Genomic DNA, 18,791 nt, shown 5'->3' with positions numbered 1-18,791 from the left:
TACAGGTCGATGATGGCCAAGTTGATAAAGGGCTCGACTGATCATTGGTTGCTTCCCAACAATTCGACTCTCACTGTTACCTTGTGTAGCAGTTGACGATGTCAAAACGATCATACCAGAGGGGCCCAGATTGAGGATTAAGAAGCAGCCAGCTTCCATCCAAGCAAAAACCCTCAGAGTTTGCCTCAGAGCCCAGGTTAGATCACCAAAAATAAGAAAAACATATAGAATAAAAAATAAAAAATAAAAGCCTGTGTAGAGGTTTTGCAAAACAAAATTTTATTTTTGTTTGATTATTATTTAATTATAACATTTTCATTCAAAACGTTAAGATTTTATTGAGATAAAAAAAATGTATAACAGCCTGTAGAAGGTTTTTTTTTTCAGAGAAGCATGCTACATATGCTATCTTGTTAGAACCGTGAACAGAAACTAACCTTTATTTATTTTCCCATAATTTTTTTTGGTCCGGATGATGAGTTTTTTCAATATACATATCAAGCGAATTTTCTTTTGATGAGGATTCTGAAAATGTATAATTTATTAATTTTAACTAAACCCATCAAAAGCTACGAGACAATTATTAATTATCGAAATAGAACGGATTGAAAAAATTGATGAAAAGATTCAGATTGATGAAATGATTCACCTTGGATCCAGAGACAAAACTATTTGTTGGCTAATTTAAATAGAAAGGGGCTATTAGCTTTATTTTATATGATTTTTTACCAAGGAAATATGTATTATGAAGAGCGGTTGGAAATTAAGAAAAAAATTATTTATGTGTTAAAATCTACAGACTTTACGCAATGTTTATAACCACTGAATTGTACTTGTTTCATATATTTTTTACGAGGAAAAATACTAATGTTTTGCGTAATTCATATTCTCGTTTAATTATTTCTTCATTAACCAATTGACCTGATTTATACACAGCAAGAAATTATAAATAGAACAAACAAGCAGTTTTATGCTCGGCCTGTCTTTTTGATATTTTTCAAATATTCAATCGGAACTGTCCCACGACTTAAAGAAGCGAAAGGTAGAAAAGCAAAAGTGGATAAACATGATGCACTAAATATAAATTTAGATACTAAGAAAGCATTGCTAACACTTCCATAATATTAAAACTTCTACGATAAACAAATAATCTCTTTTCAAATTGTTCTTCCATTTATATTTGAAACTAAATTTAAACTAAATTATGTGGATCCATTCCCCCAAATCTTTTTTTTATATAATGAACACACAAATGACAACAATTTATACTGTTAAAACTCTTGACTTGAGTAGAATGATTGGCAATTTGCTTCTTTGATGTCTTTAAATGGTTGACTATTTTATTTCCAAGTTGAATTCCAAAAGGATCATAAAATTCTACAAATGATTACTTGGGATCATTGAAATAACAAGTCCAATGCGTCCCAGGCGATCCCATACAGTCATAATTCATTTCACTACATTCTTTTACATTACATTTTTATAGATAAAATTCCAAGGTAAGGATTTTCGTAATACTCTTTTCAAAAAACTTCATAGGCTGGATTTTTGTTTTAACATTTATTCCATTTTCTTTTGAAAATTTTTCGTCTGGATATTGTCCCAACATATTTACAACAACCCTCTTCAACGCCCCGTTTGTTACGCTAAAGTTTGACTCTTTGTCACAACACTACTTTAAAAAAAAATTAAAAAAAACTTTAGCGTAAAGAGCGAGGCGTTCAGAACGGAACAACCCCTTAAATATAAGGAACAATTTCTGTTCGGTTTAAGTTCTAATGTTGCTCCTTACTTTCAGTTTATTTAATTTCTGAACGTTTTTGCATTAATACATATTTTAATTTTGTCTCACAGTACATGAATAAATAAAACAAAATTTGCACAATAATTTTTTGTGCTAAAATGGCTAAATGGATTTCTAATAGTTTTGGTCGGACGATTTTGATAAAAAAAAAGGAATGCAGGAGGAGGCCTAGTTACCCTCCAATTTCTGATTACTTGAAAATGCAATTATATTTTTTTTTACGAACGTTTTTGTTAGTAATAAACATACGTACCTTACGAATTAGCTGACGTAACGAATGGAAAACTTTTAGAACTCTACTATTCAAACTTTTCAGGGATTGATAATTTACATAGAAAATTAAAAGAACATGGTTTTACTGTATCAAAAACTAAAATCAAAGAAGTGTAGCAAAATCAATATAGTTATTCTTTACACCATTCAGCTTATCACACGTTTAAAAGAAGACGAGTTAACGTTCATAGTATCGATGATCAATGGCAAGCAGGTGTGGTTTATATGCAGCAATATGAAAGTGAAAATACTAATTTTAAATATATTCCCACAGTCATCGATTGTTTTTGTAAATATGCTTGTTGTAATCCTTTAAAAGACAAAACGGAAATTATAAATGCTTTGAGGGGTTTATCTAAAAATAGAAAACCTAAAAAATTACAAACAAATAAAGGTAAACAAATTGTTATAAAAAACGTTCAAGTGTTTTTAAAAGTCATGACATTCATTGGTTCTCATCTGAAAGTAAATTGAAAGCCCAAATTGTTGCATGGTTTAATACAACAATCAGAGAGAAGTTATGGAAATATTTAACTCATAACAACACAAAACGTTGGATAAAAATTACCGTCGTTCGTTGACAATTATTACAATTCTTTTCGTTGATCCATCAAAATGAAATAATAGAAGAGAGTAAAAAAGGGGATGAAAACAAGGTCTATACTAATTTATTTCATGATGTCGAAGTTCAAAAATCATCCACAAGCAAATCCAGCGTTGGTGATTTGGTCAGAATTAGTAAAAGTAAGGGTGTTTTTGATAAAAGTGACCTACCAAATTATACAGTTGAAGTGTTTCAAATAGCTGCAGTGAAACATTCAACCCCTATAACCTATGAAGGGTCAGATAAAACTGGTGAACTCATTATTGGTGATTTTTACAAAATGGAACTCTCGAAAGTTATCCAATAAAACTTTCATTTTATAAATTGATCTTATAAAGTTGAATAAATTATTAGTGAGTATAGTGAAAAGTAGAGAAACACGAAGAAATATATTTCAAGAACGTTCCATAAAGCAAGCTTGATTTCCTGACTATGCTGAAAAGTTGGGTGCTCTAGTCGTTGAAGCAGAAGATAAAAATACAAATATGATTACTGATAAATTAAATGAAAATGACGTAAATTTGAAAAGACTATTGAAACGATGGGATGAAGCTTTAAGCAACGCATCAATTTTACAAGCAAGCAAGCAATCAAGCTCATTTGAGTCAAATTATTTTACCTCCGAATAAGCCAAATTTCATTGCTAATGTCGATTCTGGGATAGATGATGAACTTTTGAGAGGAATCAGTAAGGACTATGATCCTACGGAATCTTAATTTGAAATGCCTAGTTTTTATTTAGACAATTATAGACATTGAAATGAGGCAATCGGTGAATCAGGAACACCTAATCAAAGATATGGAGGAAAGATGAAAGATTTGAAATTTAGTGAGTAAAAAAAAGTCTCAGTTCGTAAAAATCTACAGAAAAAGGTTAAAAGCTATTGAAGATGAATTTGATGTTATACAACCTCAGCAAGGAACTGGGATTTACATGAATGCAAATGATATGATTGAAAAATTTTATAGTTTGCTATGCAGCAAAGCTGATGGAAATACATCTCATGAAATGAGAAATGAAGCTATTTACCTACTCGATTTATTATTCAAAAATAAATTATTAAGAAAAATGATTATAATACTATTTGAAACAACTATCTTAGAATTTGGATTTTATGAACAAAAATACTTTTCTAATAAATGGTTTTGATTATTATTGGTGGTAACAAAAGTGAAATTGAACAGTCTTATAAAAGTAACCTGCTCAAGTTAAATTGAAACACTGATTATGAAATAGCTTTAACTCAATGTACACTATGATATCCATGGTATAATATTAGTGATCAATTTAAAAACAATACGTTTGAATACAGGGGGAAAATAAGGATGAATAGAAAATAGTAATGATGAATAAAAATAAGGATGAAAAAAATAAGGATAAATGATGAATAGAATTGCATCATGAAAAGAGCTTAAATTATTTCTTAACTCGTTATTTCGGTTCTCCCCTATGTCGATGCCCAATCAGTATGTCATCCTATCTAGCAATTATTAAATTTTATTATTTTGAAAGAGAATTATAAATTTCGGTTTAATATTGATTGATGTTTTATTTTAGGATTTGAAAATGAAGATGAACTAAGCAGTAAATATAATGAAAGTACTAAAGTTCCTAATATTACAAGAAATGTTGATAAAATACATATTCACTGCTCATTAGTGGATAGTTCAATTGTGAATGGGAATACAACCACTGATACGATCTGGAGTTTTGCTCTAAAAATAACCTGGAATGCTACTCTGTGAGATTCATATCGAAAGGAATTAGTGAATCGAAACGAATATGTCAACGCGCTAAAAGATTAGTAGATTAAGTTGATCTGAATCGAGAGAATATTGAATATGTTTCGGATTTGAAAAAAGGTCAATGAAATTATTTAATAAAATTTAGCTGTAATAATAGTTGATCAATAAGAAACCATTATTGTAGACAAGATAGGATGGCTGTTTCTTTAAAAATATCATCTATATCATCAATTTATTATTTAAGACTTCCATCAAAAAATAAAAGATAAAGCTTGTTCCATGTATAACACTACGATTTAACATCGACTGGAATTATTTCGAAATAGAGCGATTTAATATGAAAAAGATTGGATAGATGATATTCAAAAAGAGTTAAATGATGTGAAATCTTTAAAATATGTAGTTCCAAATAATAAACATGTATTTCAATAAACATCTCGATGAACAGAGGAAAGGTTTATTGGATGCAATAATTTTAGGGAAAGGACTTAAACTACATCCCCGGTAATGCTCTTGGTGACACCCTTAGTGACAACCGAAGATCCTCCTCAACTATTTGAATATCTTTTAAAGTTTATTTAATAATTTCTTCTGTTTATAAATGGCAGTGAATCAAGTTGTTGCTCCTTATTTGAAAAGCCTATTATTGATGAATCTACAACCAAATATGAATATACAGAAATTAGAGAAAACAGTTTGAATGTATCTCAAAAATTGAATTGTAATTTCATTTTAAAAGGTCCAGAATCTTGAATTCTTCCAAGTAATAGTTACCTTTATACGAAAGTGAAAATAACTCGATGGGATGGACTAAATATGCAAAATAATTAAGAAGCTACTTATATAAATAATGGATTTAATTTCATCCGAAATGTTAAATATATTATCTATGGAAAATGTATGGAAAGCAATGGTTATGTATGTATAGCGACTGCTTTAAATTTTTTTTTTTTAGAATTTTCAGATGATTATAGTCGGATTGCAGCTACTAATATGTTTGGTGTGAAGGTAAAACACAATCCGTTGATTCCTTTAAAACAGAAAATGAGTTTGAAAGCGGTTTTACACCTGTTGCAGGAGGTGGTAGAACCATTACAACAAAACGAAATAACGCTTTTAATAGTTGTTCATTTAAAAGATTTAATAAAACGAAAGAAAGGTACGTGGTTAGTATGTGTTTACCATTATCAAGATTATTAGGAATTTGTCAAGATATTCGTCGCGTTTTTAAAGGCACTACACATCAAGTTATGTTAAAAAGAAACGGTTTTCCCATTATGATTATAAAATCTGGAGCTAAAAATTTTAAAGTAGATGTAATGCAGTTATCATGGATGTTACCAGTATTACATTCCAGTTTATTCATAGCGACTCAATTAGAAGCTGGATTAACGAAGAAGGTGGAATAATTAAAATCAGGCGGAATAATTATATCAACAAGAAGATCTTAAATGAGATTTCAGTGATGCTAATTAAGATTATTCTAATGCTTATCAACGATTTTGCAGTTAGGATATAAACATAAAAATGTTGATAGTGCAACAATTGTAAGTTACAGTTACTTTAAAACAGTATATCCTTTGTTTTATTATGATGGTTTAAAGCATGAATCGAATATTTTTCAAAGTGGATCAACTGCTGATATAGAAATTAAACTTTTATTTTATTAAGTATCTGCTAATTTATATAACATTTACTGCTGCTTATTTTCTGAAATAAAAGCAATCACGGAAGTCATTGATAGCAAATTATATGTTAATATTTCGATTTGGAAATTTGTTTAACAGAATTAGCAATTAATAAATGGCAAACTTTTAAGCAAATGTAAATGGAAAATAAATATAATCAAACTATCAGGAACCAAGATTTAGACATTGGAACAGAAGACACAATCACAGGAATGAAATGTGTTACACCTAAATATGGAAATAAACTCGTAATTGCTATTGATTATAAAGGTGAAACGGTTGATCCTTTTCGACCTAAACTATTTGATTCTAAAGTAGCTGATCTTGGAAAGATATTTAAAAAATTAGATAAAGGTATGATTTTAAAGGTTATTTAAAGAAAAAATAAATAATATAGACATTGATATCGAACTATCCTCTAAATATTAAATTGATACATTTTGTTGGTAGTATAAGAAAAATGGAATATGATCAAATCCTTTTTTTAAAAGACCTGTTAAAATTTTAAAGCTCAGAATGGGAAATTATCAAACTGTTGGAATTTTTAATTCAAAAATGTGTTAATTCAACTGAAAAGGGGGCAAATTGATTGGTTGTGGTCTATAACTCGTATTCACATTCAGAAAAGTACAAAAATAAAACCAAATTTTATTTCCAAGGACCTGTTTTTATGTTGAATATAGGGATGGAAAATTGTAAAAATGTGCAATAATTATTATTAAAATGATGTAAAATGCACTGAAAATGATGCAAAGTGAATGAATGAGTGGGCAAAACATACATTTACTATGTTGCTATACTACTGATGAGTAAAAACGAACAACAAAATCTATGGTTGGAAGACAAGACAGAGATGACCACGTCTAATAGTAACGAATTCTCTGCTTAGAAGAGGAATTGAATTCACACCAGAGTTTCTTTACTGAGCTTTTATTACTTATCTGATCCCTCATGACTTAAAAAAAACGAATAAGGATTAAATATTCGAATATATATTCGAATAACGAATAATGACTATTGATGGTTCGATCTTCGTTTACGTTGAATGAAGCTAGAGAAAAACTTGGGCTCAACCTTTGAATTTGTTTTTCTCTCTAGAGATTAACTCTTTAGAGATTAAGTGACACCCTATAGAAGGCTAAGCCAAATTCCTTAGGAAATCGTTCAGGTGGCAATGCAATTTGACTAAGTACGCAGAAACCTCAAAATGCATCATCTTTGTCGGCTGCTCCACAGTGGTGGAGGACTACGGTGAATATATACAACCCTGAAGGGTTCAGATAATTTTTAATTGACAATTGCTTAGTTTGCTGGATCTTTACTATAGATTTGCACTGAGTTTCGCGCCACAGATTGTTGGCTTCGATGATTGTGACGGTGCTGTTCTTCTAACTTTATATTCCTTTCTACTTAACTTTCATTCTTGATTTGTTCTGATTCTCGCTGTCACCGTCTTCTAATAGCAGAATTCTTTGTTCTTCAAATCCTTTTTTGACGCGTTCTGATACTCTCTTTTGGGTGTCTGCTAATCGTGCAATATTTTGTTTTTCACTTTCGTTTTGACACGTTCTTATTCTTGCTGACCATATCTTCTAATGGCATATTTTTTTGCCTTTGCTCTCGTATATCTTCTAACCACATATTTCTCTGTTCTTCATTTTCAGTTTTGTTTCGCTCTGATCATTGTTGTTGTATGTCTTGTAACCAAATATCTTCTTGTTCTTCATATGCGTTTTGTACTTATTGTAATCCTTGCCGCAACTTATCTCTTAACTGCAGATTTCTTTGTTCTTCCAGTTTCTCCGTTTTAGACTATTTATAATTGTCTTTTTCGGAAGTATTTTAACACATATTCCATTTTCTCTTCATTTTCGTTTATCATTACGTCAGACATTTTATCAATACCCTTTACCTTAACTGATCAGATTATTCTTGTCACATTTGATGGTCTAGGCTGTTCATTTTCACCCGTGAATTTACATATCTCAGATTGTTCTCTTGATCTTATCCTATTTTATGGTCCAGTTTGTTCATTTTGACCAGTTGTTAATTTACGTTTTTGTACTCTAGGTATTATGAAACTACTTGAAACGCCTTCTTTGCTCATCAAATTCATTTTTGATTCGTTTTGATCATCGTTTTCACAAGTCTTGTAATCGCATATTTCTTTGTTCTTAACTTTCGTTTTTGACTCGTTGTAATTTTTCTTGGCGCTTATCTTTTCACATGTTACTTTTTTCTTTGCTTTCGGTTTTACTCGTTGTATTTATCGTTTTTGCAAGTATTCTTTCCCAAATTTCTTTGTTCTTCATTTTTGTTTATCATTACTTCAGATATTTTTTCAATGCCCTTTACCCAAGCTGCTCGGATTGGTCTAGTCACATCTGATGGTCTAGGTTGTTAATTTTCACTTATTGTGAATATACATTTCTCAGGTGGTTGCATTGATCTTGTGTTAATTGGTAGTCCGGTTTGTTCATTGTAAGCAAGTTTTAATTTATGTTTACTCCTTCAGTTATTAAGAAACTGCTGAAAATGCCTTTTTTTAAATATACTCATTTCAGTTGGTGTTTTATGCTTAACCATTTTCCTTGTGCAATTTTGTATGCGTCATAGACATTAAAAACGATAGAATTTCTTGTTAGACACAAATTGCTCATAAATATGACGTTACTCTTATGAATGTTTTTACAAAATTAAGGCTCTTAACGAATTTTCTAAAACTCGTGATCTATATATTTTTTCAGGCCGAAAAATTCCAGGATTGCAATTTTCCAAAAAAAAAAATATGGAGTCGTTTTCGAGAAGTAATTTATAAATAATTTAATAAATATACAATTATCGTTCATTTTAAAGAGAAAAGATATTTTTTTTAGGTATTTGACTAAATGGAGAAATCAGCCCGAGAGACACAACAACAAAAATTTTTGAATGACGATGAATATGTAGTTGAATTTATCGTAGATGATCGTTGGAATGAAGTGGAGGTATAATTTTTTTTTTATTGTTATTGGATTTGATATCAAACATGCATCCAAAGTGACAAAGATATAATTTCTTAAGAAATATTGGGGATTGATAATTTGCCATAAAAAGGAACAGAAGATGTAAATACAATCTTATTGCCCACGAATTTAAAATCTGTTGGTGATATTTTTTTCACTTGATTGCTTGATAGTATATTGACTCAGATCAACCGCTATTTCAAGCATTTGGTTTTGAATATGGGGATGGATTTAGATCTAGTATATTTTGGAAGATACAGAAAACACATCAACAGTCAGTTGGTACCCTTGATATTGTAAGGCATTAGAATTGGTTTTCATTTCTCTGTGTTTTACTTTACTTTGCCCTCCCCTTTGCTTTCTTTGTGCTTTACTTTTCTTTATTTCTGTGTCCTTTTCTTGTGTGCTCCCCTGTGCTTTGGCCAAGTATTTGATACAAAGGGTTGCCATTCTTTTCATTGACTACCGAACAAATGATTTCTCCCAAGCACATAGAAAAAATATTGTATCGAAAATATGGATGTAAATGTGGGGGAGGGTGAAATTTCGGCTGGATCTTGCTCTCTGTTTTCTCTGTCACTCTTCCTCTTCCTCACTCTCTTTGTCTATTTCACTCTCTTCCCCCATGTTTCTCTTACTTTTCTGTATTTCTCTTTTCTTGTCCCTAGTTAATAAGATCAGCTCCGAAAGAAATATTTAATTTGGAAGATTTGGCTTTCTCTGTGGTTGCTTTTGAAGGATTTAGCCATGACTTTATCAACTGAGGAAATCATTAAGATTAATTGCAGGGGGGGGGTGAGTTTTTTTGCACAAAACAGGTAAAATATGAAATTCTAATGTTTTTTCAGTAGTAAAGAAATGAACTGGAATGAATTGGTAGAACCTAGCAATGCACATTTGGCAGCCATATTTCAGCCTGCTGCACATGGACTACAAGTGAAACCAAGATTCTTCTCGCTAAGATGGTTGTGAAACTGTGACTGAAGGCAACAAAATAGGCAAATAAATTCAAGCTTAAAAAAAGATGAGCCACTACAATGGATAAGTAAATGAATAGAACGAATTTCGTTCAATTTCCCGGGAAGAAAAACAAAATGGTACATCCATACCAATTAGTGTAACACTTACTACCTCTCCTGAAAGTCCTTATTTTGCAAATTTTGCTGATTCTTATGGTCTGCCAGATTTGCCTCTCACTCAATCGGACTATCTGTCTTGGCTTTGTCTACAGTTAGCCATGGCTTGATGCCCACAACTATTCGATTTTAATTTAGAATCAACGTTACAAAGTTATTAAAACGTTAAGGTGTGGTTAAGAAGTCAAATGGTCCATTGGTTGGAAGTTTGATGGTGCTGTACTGAGTTTTCAGACGGTATCTGAAATTACCGACCTGTCTAAAGAAGAGGTGAAGTTTTAATCCAAGACACGATCAAATGTTGAAATGCTAATACTGCTACTAGCTCTCTGCAGCACCATGCTACCCGAGGCCAAACAAAGCTACGCATGCTTTTCTGTCACAAGAGAGAGAGAGAGAGAGAGAGAGAGAGGGAGAGGGAGAGGTTTATTTAAACAGCAATCGTAGCTCAAGTGGCTAATTTGATGTTGAAATACAAAACATGTTATTATGCACTATTATATATTGACGTAAAAAAAGGGACAAAAGAGTTCTGGTAGCGGTTTGTCCGAGCACGCTCAGGCACAAGTTTTACCTTCTGTCTTGTACGGCTGACTGTCAAGGCTTCAGGTGGTAAAATATCACGGTGAGCAGGGTTAGGCAGCAACATTTTTCCAAACCTCTGGATAAGCTCGCCCAAACTGAGTTCCAGACTTTTGAGTTCAAGGGTTGCTAGGGCATCGTGGTGGGAAATGTCTCTGTTATTCTGGATGATCCTGGTTGCCTGTTTTTAGACTGACTCCAGTTCCTGCATTAGGTAGATGGTTCTCAACACTGACGGGCCCCAGACGGGACAGGCGTATTCAAGTATGGGGCGTACGTAGCATACGTATGTCCGCAGAAGACTGTGGGCGTTGCACCCGAAGTGACGCATTTTTTGAAAGGGTTTGCAGAGTTGCGTTTGCTTTACGGGTCACACTATTAATATGGGTAGTAAAGGTGCAATCATGTGAGAAAATGACATCTAGTATTTTCACCTCACTCACAACAGGGAAAGGAACTTCAGGGGGGACGAAGTCTCTCTTTAGTGGGTTCAGTCTAATTTTTTTTCACTTAACAGAGTTAATAGTCATTTTCATATCAGAGCACTGTAAACTTAGTAGATCGAAAGTGATTTCGGGGAATTGTTTGGTGGGGACACTGCCATGAAGAAGATAGGGGAGTGAGAGCGACAAATCCTCGACAAATTTGTATTTGTCGGTATGTTCTACCATCAAGTAGTTGATTATGGCAAGAAACGCTATTCCTGCCAGTTTCGTCCCTTGCGGGGCACCACAGGTTATTTTACTCCACTCTAAGTCACAGTCCTCTTCGTGTAAAGCAAATACTTTTTGCTGCCTTTCAGACAGAAAATCGAGCCCAATGGCTAGCGTTTGGCGTTTAGCACCCATTCGTTTTAGGTTTTGGCATACCACTAGGTGTGATACGAGATCAAAAGCTTTGCGAAAGTCGATGGCTGCTAGGTTGACAAAACAGCCTTGCTTTTCAAGCTATTTCAGGATCTGATCGTACATTCTGACTAGGTATATAGACGTCCCACACTTTGGGAGTCCCCCATATTGGTATTTGTCGATAGTCTATCTTGCTTGCTCTAGTAGTCGCCGCAAGATGAACGATTCTGTCACTTTTGCTAGGCATGGCGTTAGGGAGATTGGTCTTGAATCATCACACGACTTGGGTGGGTTCACTTTGGGAATTGCACGGATGTGGGCCTTTTTCCACGATCCAGGGAAGGTCCCAGATGCAAATCACTGGTTTATTAGAACCGAGAGTGGTAGGGCTAGGAACAAAGCAAATTCATGTATAAGCTTTGCAGGGATTTTGCCTGGGAAGGGAGAGACGTTTGTCCTCACTTTCCTGATTTCACTATATACCTCAAACTCAAACTAAAATGGCTGCATAACACGCTTGAATTACTGGACATTATTATTATGAGTACGGGTATTTGACACCCTTGCCATTAAGTTAGTTTTATACAAATAGTGTGCTTTTTCTAAATTTGCTCTATGGTTCGTAATAGTTATTGAATCTATGAAGATCATATCAGAAGATTCGAAATATTTGGTATATTACTATTGCTCTCAAGATCAGCAGAAAATAGTGGAGATTAACCTGCTTGATTTTGAATCAAACAAGGATTTGGCTTTGAGGAAAAACTACGAAAAATGTTAAAAGTGCTTTAAAGAATTAAATTTAACGCCTAGTGTCTACCTTGAAAAATTCGACAAAACAAAAAAGGTTAATTAGTCAACTTCCGTGTCTCCAAAACTCAAGACACTGAAAGCCCAAGTACTGTTAGTGGGACTAATGAAGCAATATCACGATTAACAGGAGAGGAGTAAAATTTTCTCATAAGAAAGATTTGAGAAAGGACATGGAAAAACAGGAGCAAACTAACCCAACCTAACTCTATCAATCTCGTACTGTGGAATACCCCTCCTAATTCTGAAATGGAAAAACAGCTGAAGTCTATCAAAAGTCACTTAACATCACTTCATAATGCAATGTGGCAATTCATAGTGGAATTGCCGCATTACATCATCCTACTTAGATGTGTTGAGTTTTTTAGAGTGCTGTAATCGTCCAGTTGACATTCTTGGCGTGTGTGAATCTTTCCTTACTGTAGATAGTTTTCTCTCCATTTTCACTTCCAGGTTATTCTTTAGTTTAAAAGACTACAGATATGTACACACTTGTTTCATTTCTCCCATGAAAGACGATATAGAAGGGCCGGACATCTAGCACATACTGAGTTTCATCTGAATTTTATAAGAAAACTATCTGTCTTTAGTTGCAGACCTTCGTTCCAAATCTCATTGGCTAACACTGGCTTATACAACGGTATCCAGCATAAGGACACCGTTTGCTGTCAAGTACCGAAGAAGGCGAGATGCCGAGTTCGTACATCAAGTTCGTTCCTAGAAAACGCCCGAATTTTCTCTTCCGAGTACTATGCAACAATAACCAACCGTTGAAAAATTAAAGTAGGGTTAAAGGTTGGCAATTTTGCTACTGAAATTAGGCTACTTTGCAGTCTTGTCATAACGGGATTGGTTTTTTCTTGAAAGTGTAAATATTATCATGATTCCCAGTCATGTCAGTCAGAAACTTCAAGGTGATCTGCATAGCCTCGTCAGTGAAAGGTGGAAAATTCAGAAGAACAATATTTTCAACAGCTTTAAACTAGTGTTCCGTTCTTGTCCCTCAAGCGTCTTTGTGGTGCTCACCTATCTCAAATGTTGCTCCCGTGGGTTCTTCCAATGGAAAGCTGACTGTAGCCCGCGGACGAACGTATAAAAATAATGCTTATCGCTATAACATGCTCATAACGTCTTTCGTGCTGTACCTCAATCAGTGTTTCGAGAGCTTATCAGCGATTACAGGTTCAAATTTGCATCATTGGCAGAAAGGTTTAAAGTCGTTTCTTGATTTCTGTCCTAAATTTTCTCAGTTCAGTGACCATTTGAAATGATCAATTGTTAATAGCCTCTCACCGAACTCTGTGATATAAAAGAAAAAGCTGTTTTTAATTTGATTCTTTTTGAAAAATATTCTGCTCCATCATGACCATTAGTCGTTTTTGAAGTTGGATAGTTTTCTCAGATGACGTGAACTCCACCTCTGGAGATAATTTTGCTGGGCTAAGAATTCATTTTTGCTTTTTACTTGATTCATTTGTTATTCTCGCTCCTACTACAGCTAGAACAACCTTTTCGTCCGCTTCGAGTATTCCCTTGTTATAGATGAAATTTAAAAGAACAATTAAACCATCAGGGCGAAATACCAAATATGTGGTATTTGACACGCGAAATCTTATTCTGTTTTCTGGGACAATCACAGTTAGTTACGCAAATCTAACACTGTATCTGCTGCAAACCCTCTCAGTATCATTGAGAAACCAGAATTTTTGGACAAAGATTCGGAGACACCAAAATCTTTCAAAACTCGTCAACGAATATGATTTGAAAAAAAAAGACTTTTTGTGTCTAACATATGCCAGATACTACCTTGCCCACTCCGACTACTAGTCAAGCTATTGCACTGTCCTGATGCTGATGGATGACGATGTACGGATGGTCAATCTCCAACCCCTAAACAACTTCTTGAATTTGGGATCGTCTTTTCAGGACGCCGTTCTTTTGATCAAGAAAGTTGCTCTCAACCTAAAAAAGAGTCAACTTTTTGAAAGACTTAGAACATTAAATTTTTCGTTTCTAGTATTTTTTTTTTTTTTTTTTTAGCAAAGAAGTGAGAGAATCATACTTATAGCAATTTATTTGAGTTCAAGCAACAATTTTTAGTGGAGTAGCAGAGTACCCCGATTATACTATTCTCTTTATGTTTAGGGTACCAAAGAGTATCTTATTAAATGGGAACACTATGACACTGAAGACAACACTTGGGAGCAGGAAGCTAACTTAGATGGGTGCCAAAAGCTGCTTCAGGAATATGAAGAGTAAGTTTGCTGCTTTTATTTTGTTGTCACTTTTTGTTCTATTGTAAAAATTCAATATAGGTAAAATTGGAACTTTCCGAGTCCCTGTCAATTTGCAGAAAAACGAAACTAGTCTCATACGTCACGAGGGCACTTTTTTTCTAGTAATATTTTCCTTAACAAAGTAATCATATGTTTCCTAATTACTAATAAGTAAGACCATAAATTCATTTTTAATATTTTATCTGACTTCTTAAGAAATGTAGGTGAATGATTCAAACATAAACATTCTTCCCAATTTAGCTTTAAAAAAAATTTGATTCTTCTTTGAATTGTGATACACAAACCATAAATACTTTGTTTCGATTTTGCAAGGTCTTTGCCACATCTATGACACGACAATGATGAGGATCCAACAGTCTCCATTCTTAGGAATTAGGAAATTCTTGGGCAATAATGAAAGAAGTGTCGCAATTATTAGGTCATTTCTTGCAGATCAAGGATGGTAGGCTACATATGAAGGATAATAGGCTACATAAGACCTTGTCTTTTGGCCATACAGTTAATGCTGAAGGAAAACCAGGACCTCCTTCAGAAGAGAGATTCTTTTGTTTGCAGCGAAGATTTTACAGAAAATTGGAGTTCCGTTAGATAGAGTGAAGAGTGAAACCTGGAGCAGAATGAAGGAGGAGGGTGTTCAGCTAGGTTTATCTAGAGAGCTAAGTTTAGTAATGAACAATTGGTGGTAGCAGATTCGTTCCCCGTCTAACATTTCCGCTTCATTCCCGTAATATAGAACGAAAAATTGTAGATAATTACGGAAACTTATTTAATGGCAAATGCTGAACACTCTTTTAAAGTGATGAAGTTGATTAAATGTCATCTGCAGTATAATTAAAAGATTCGCTATAATGCTAAAGCTGCGGCCGTTCAAACTATCACAGTTTCTACCGTCCACAAAAATTGCTGCTTGCACGAGAGCTGCTTGCACGAGAGCTGCTTCAATTACATAATGCTTAAGACGAATGTCATCTGCAGTATAGTTAAAAGATTAGCTATAAAGCTAATGCTACGGTCATTCAAACCATCACACTTTCTGCCTTCCACAAAAATTATATAATGCTTAAGACTCTTTTACAGTGATGAAGTTGATTAAATGTCATCTGCAGTATAGTTAAAAGATTAGCTATAAAGCTAATGCTACGGTCATTCAAACCATCACACTTTCTGCCTTCCACAAAAATTGCTGCTAGTGCGAGAGCTGCTTCAATTATATAATGCTTAAGACTCTTTTACAGTGATGAAGTTGATTAAATGTCATCTGCAGTATAGTTAAAAGATTAGCTATAAAGCTAATGCTGTGGCCATTCAAACTATCACAGTTTCTACCGTCCACAAAAATTGCTGCTTGCACGAGAGCTGCTTCAATTACATAATGCTTAAGACGAATGTCATCTGCAGTATAGTTAAAAGATTAGCTATAAAGCTAATGCTACGGTCATTCAAACCATCACACTTTCTGCCTTCCACAAAAATTGCTGCTAGTGCGAGAGCTGCTTCAATTATATAATGCTTAAGACTCTTTTACAGTGATGAAGTTGATTAAATGTCATCTGCAGTATAGTTAAAAGATTAGCTATAAAGCTAATGCTGTGGCCATTCAAACCATCACAGTTTCTACCGTTCACAAAAACTGCTGCTTGAACGAGAGCTAGTTCAATTATATAATGCTTAAGACTCTTTTAACAGTTCCAACAATTCTTTCGTTTTTTACGATATTTACTTTTATAACAACGTTAATTTTGACATTTTCAATGTTTAGTAACTTAAACCATGGCCAGGGATGAGTTAAAAATTGAAAAACGAAAACGAAAAATAAAATATTAGTTGTTTATACAAAACTAACGTGCAAATTTAAAATTTAAAACGAATATAAATAAGCTTATATAAGTCAAACTTATATCAAACCCAGTTTATAACAAATATTATATCAAACCAATTTGAAACTACTGTAAGTAAAGAGATGAAACTTACACTTCAGGGTTCAGAAATCAGATTTAATTCAGTGAACAAAAAAATAAAAAAAAACAGACAAAATTCACTCCAATTTCTCATAAATTCTCAAATAATTTCTCATATTCTCATAAATTCTCCAATTCTCATATTCTCATAAATAATTCTCATATTCTCATAAATAATTTCTCATAAATTCTCATATTCTCCAATTCTCATAAATAATTTCATTCGCAGAGTTGTTCTTTTGGTTGTTCTCTTTCATCTATGTGTTTAATCCAGACATATAGAGTGGTTAAAAATCTAAGAATAGCATATGGGAAGTTTTCACCAAATAAAGGTAGATTTTAGGATCTATTTAGTTTGTACCACAGTTTTAGTGCTCCGGTTATTCTTTTCCTTTCCGGTACAACCTATTTGTTCTGGAAGAACATTCTTGTACCCTACGAGTAGCACACTTCTGATACTTGAAATCTTGGCTTCGTTTGCCGGGATCGTATCGTGATAGTATATTAGTGGGTAGATATGATCTTGTTGATGTACCATATCAAATAAATGGACCAAATGATAATTAATGTGTAAGAACCTTGAATTGCGTTTCTGTTATGACCTTATTTTTCATTTTCTCCTCCTTGGAGTTTTCTTGCTTATGGTATTTTTACTTATTTTTTGCTGTTTTCTGCTTTCTTTTCTCTTCAGTTTTTGTACTCCACATTTTTTTGGCTTTTTGTGGCTAATAAACTTATATTATTACTAGCTGTTGGGGTGGCGCTTCGCGCCACCCCAACACCTAGTTGGTGGGGGCGCTTCGCGCCCCCCCCAAGCCCCCCCGTGCGCGTAAGTCGTTACGCGCCATATTAGTTACGCGCCATTGTAGTTGTGTCCCTATGTCCCACCTGTGAATATAGATATATATATATATATATATATATATATATATATATATATATATATATATATATATATATATATATATATATATGTTTTTAACTACGTAAAACTTGCGAATATACAACATTCTTTGCTGTCCCATTGTCTGTGCATATAAATAGATTGTCAGGTTTACCGACTCTTGAACATGCAACATATAATGGTCCATGGGAAAACAATCCGTATTCAGATCTATACCTCATGATTCTAATGATTCCCCTTGAGCTTTGTTGATGGTGATTGCTAATCGACCATTCCCTGAGTCGCCATCGTCATTTATATATCCCCCTGTGCACCCCGGCGTCCCCTTTGTAGTTATGTCCCTGTGTCCCGGTCGTCATTTATATTCCCTGTGTCCCGGTCGTCATTTGTGTCCCGGTGTTCCAGTCTGTGATTTCTCTTTGAGTGTCCCGGGCGTCATTTATATTCCTTGTGTCCCGGTGTCCCGGTCGTCATTTATATCCCCCTGTGCCCCCCGGCGTCCCCATTGTAGTTGTGTCCCTGTGTCCCGGTCGTCATTTATATTCCCTGTGTCCCGGTCGTCATTTGTATCCCGGTGTCCCGGTCTGTATATACATTCGTTTTTTAGTTTTGTTTTTCTCCTTTATTTTTTTCCTTTTTTCTTTTTTTTCTTTTTTAGTTTATTTAGATTTTTAGATTTTTTAGTTTTTTTATTAGTTTTTAGTTTTTTTGTAGTTTTTACCATTTTTTTAGTTTTTTTAGTTTTTTTTTTTACTTATGTCCTGGTCGTCATTTATACTCCCTGTGTCCCGGTCGTCATTTGTGTCTCGGTGCTTTGTTGATTGCTAATTTATATTATATTTATATTTATATTTTTTATATTTATTAATATTTTTTTAGTTTTCTTTTTCTCTTATTTTTCAGTTTTTTCCTTTTTTTTAGTTTTTTCTTTTTTAGTTTTTAGTTTTTTTTTGTTTTTTACCTTTTTTTAGTTTTTTTAGTTTTTTTAGTTTTTTAGCTTTTTTAGTTTTTTTATTAGTTTTTAGTTTTTTTTTAGTTTTTGCCTTTTTTTAGTTTTTTCAGTTTTTTTTAGTTTTTAGTTTTTTACCTTTTATTAGTTTTTTTTAGTTTTTTAGCTTTTTTAGTTTTTTTTCTTT

General features: G+C 33.4%; 1 protein-coding gene across 2 annotated transcripts in view; it reads left to right on the top strand.

Annotated features, from left to right (window-relative positions):
• LOC136035682 (uncharacterized) overlaps positions 1 to 18,791 on the top strand; it is a 46,566-nt gene that overhangs the window by 7,892 nt on the left and 19,883 nt on the right. For both annotated transcript variants that reach the window (XM_065717609.1, XM_065717610.1), the window contains exons 2-3: positions 8,992 to 9,102; positions 14,642 to 14,751. In XM_065717609.1, the coding sequence (XP_065573681.1) occupies positions 9,004 to 9,102; positions 14,642 to 14,751 (209 nt within the window). In that variant the 5' untranslated portion in view covers positions 8,992 to 9,003. The remainder of the gene's footprint in view (positions 1 to 8,991; positions 9,103 to 14,641; positions 14,752 to 18,791) is intronic.

Source organism: Artemia franciscana, chromosome 14 (genome assembly GCF_032884065.1).
Source record: "Artemia franciscana chromosome 14, ASM3288406v1, whole genome shotgun sequence".
Lineage (NCBI taxonomy): Eukaryota > Metazoa > Arthropoda > Branchiopoda > Anostraca > Artemiidae > Artemia > Artemia franciscana.
This window is presented reverse-complemented; position numbering and strand designations above follow the sequence as displayed.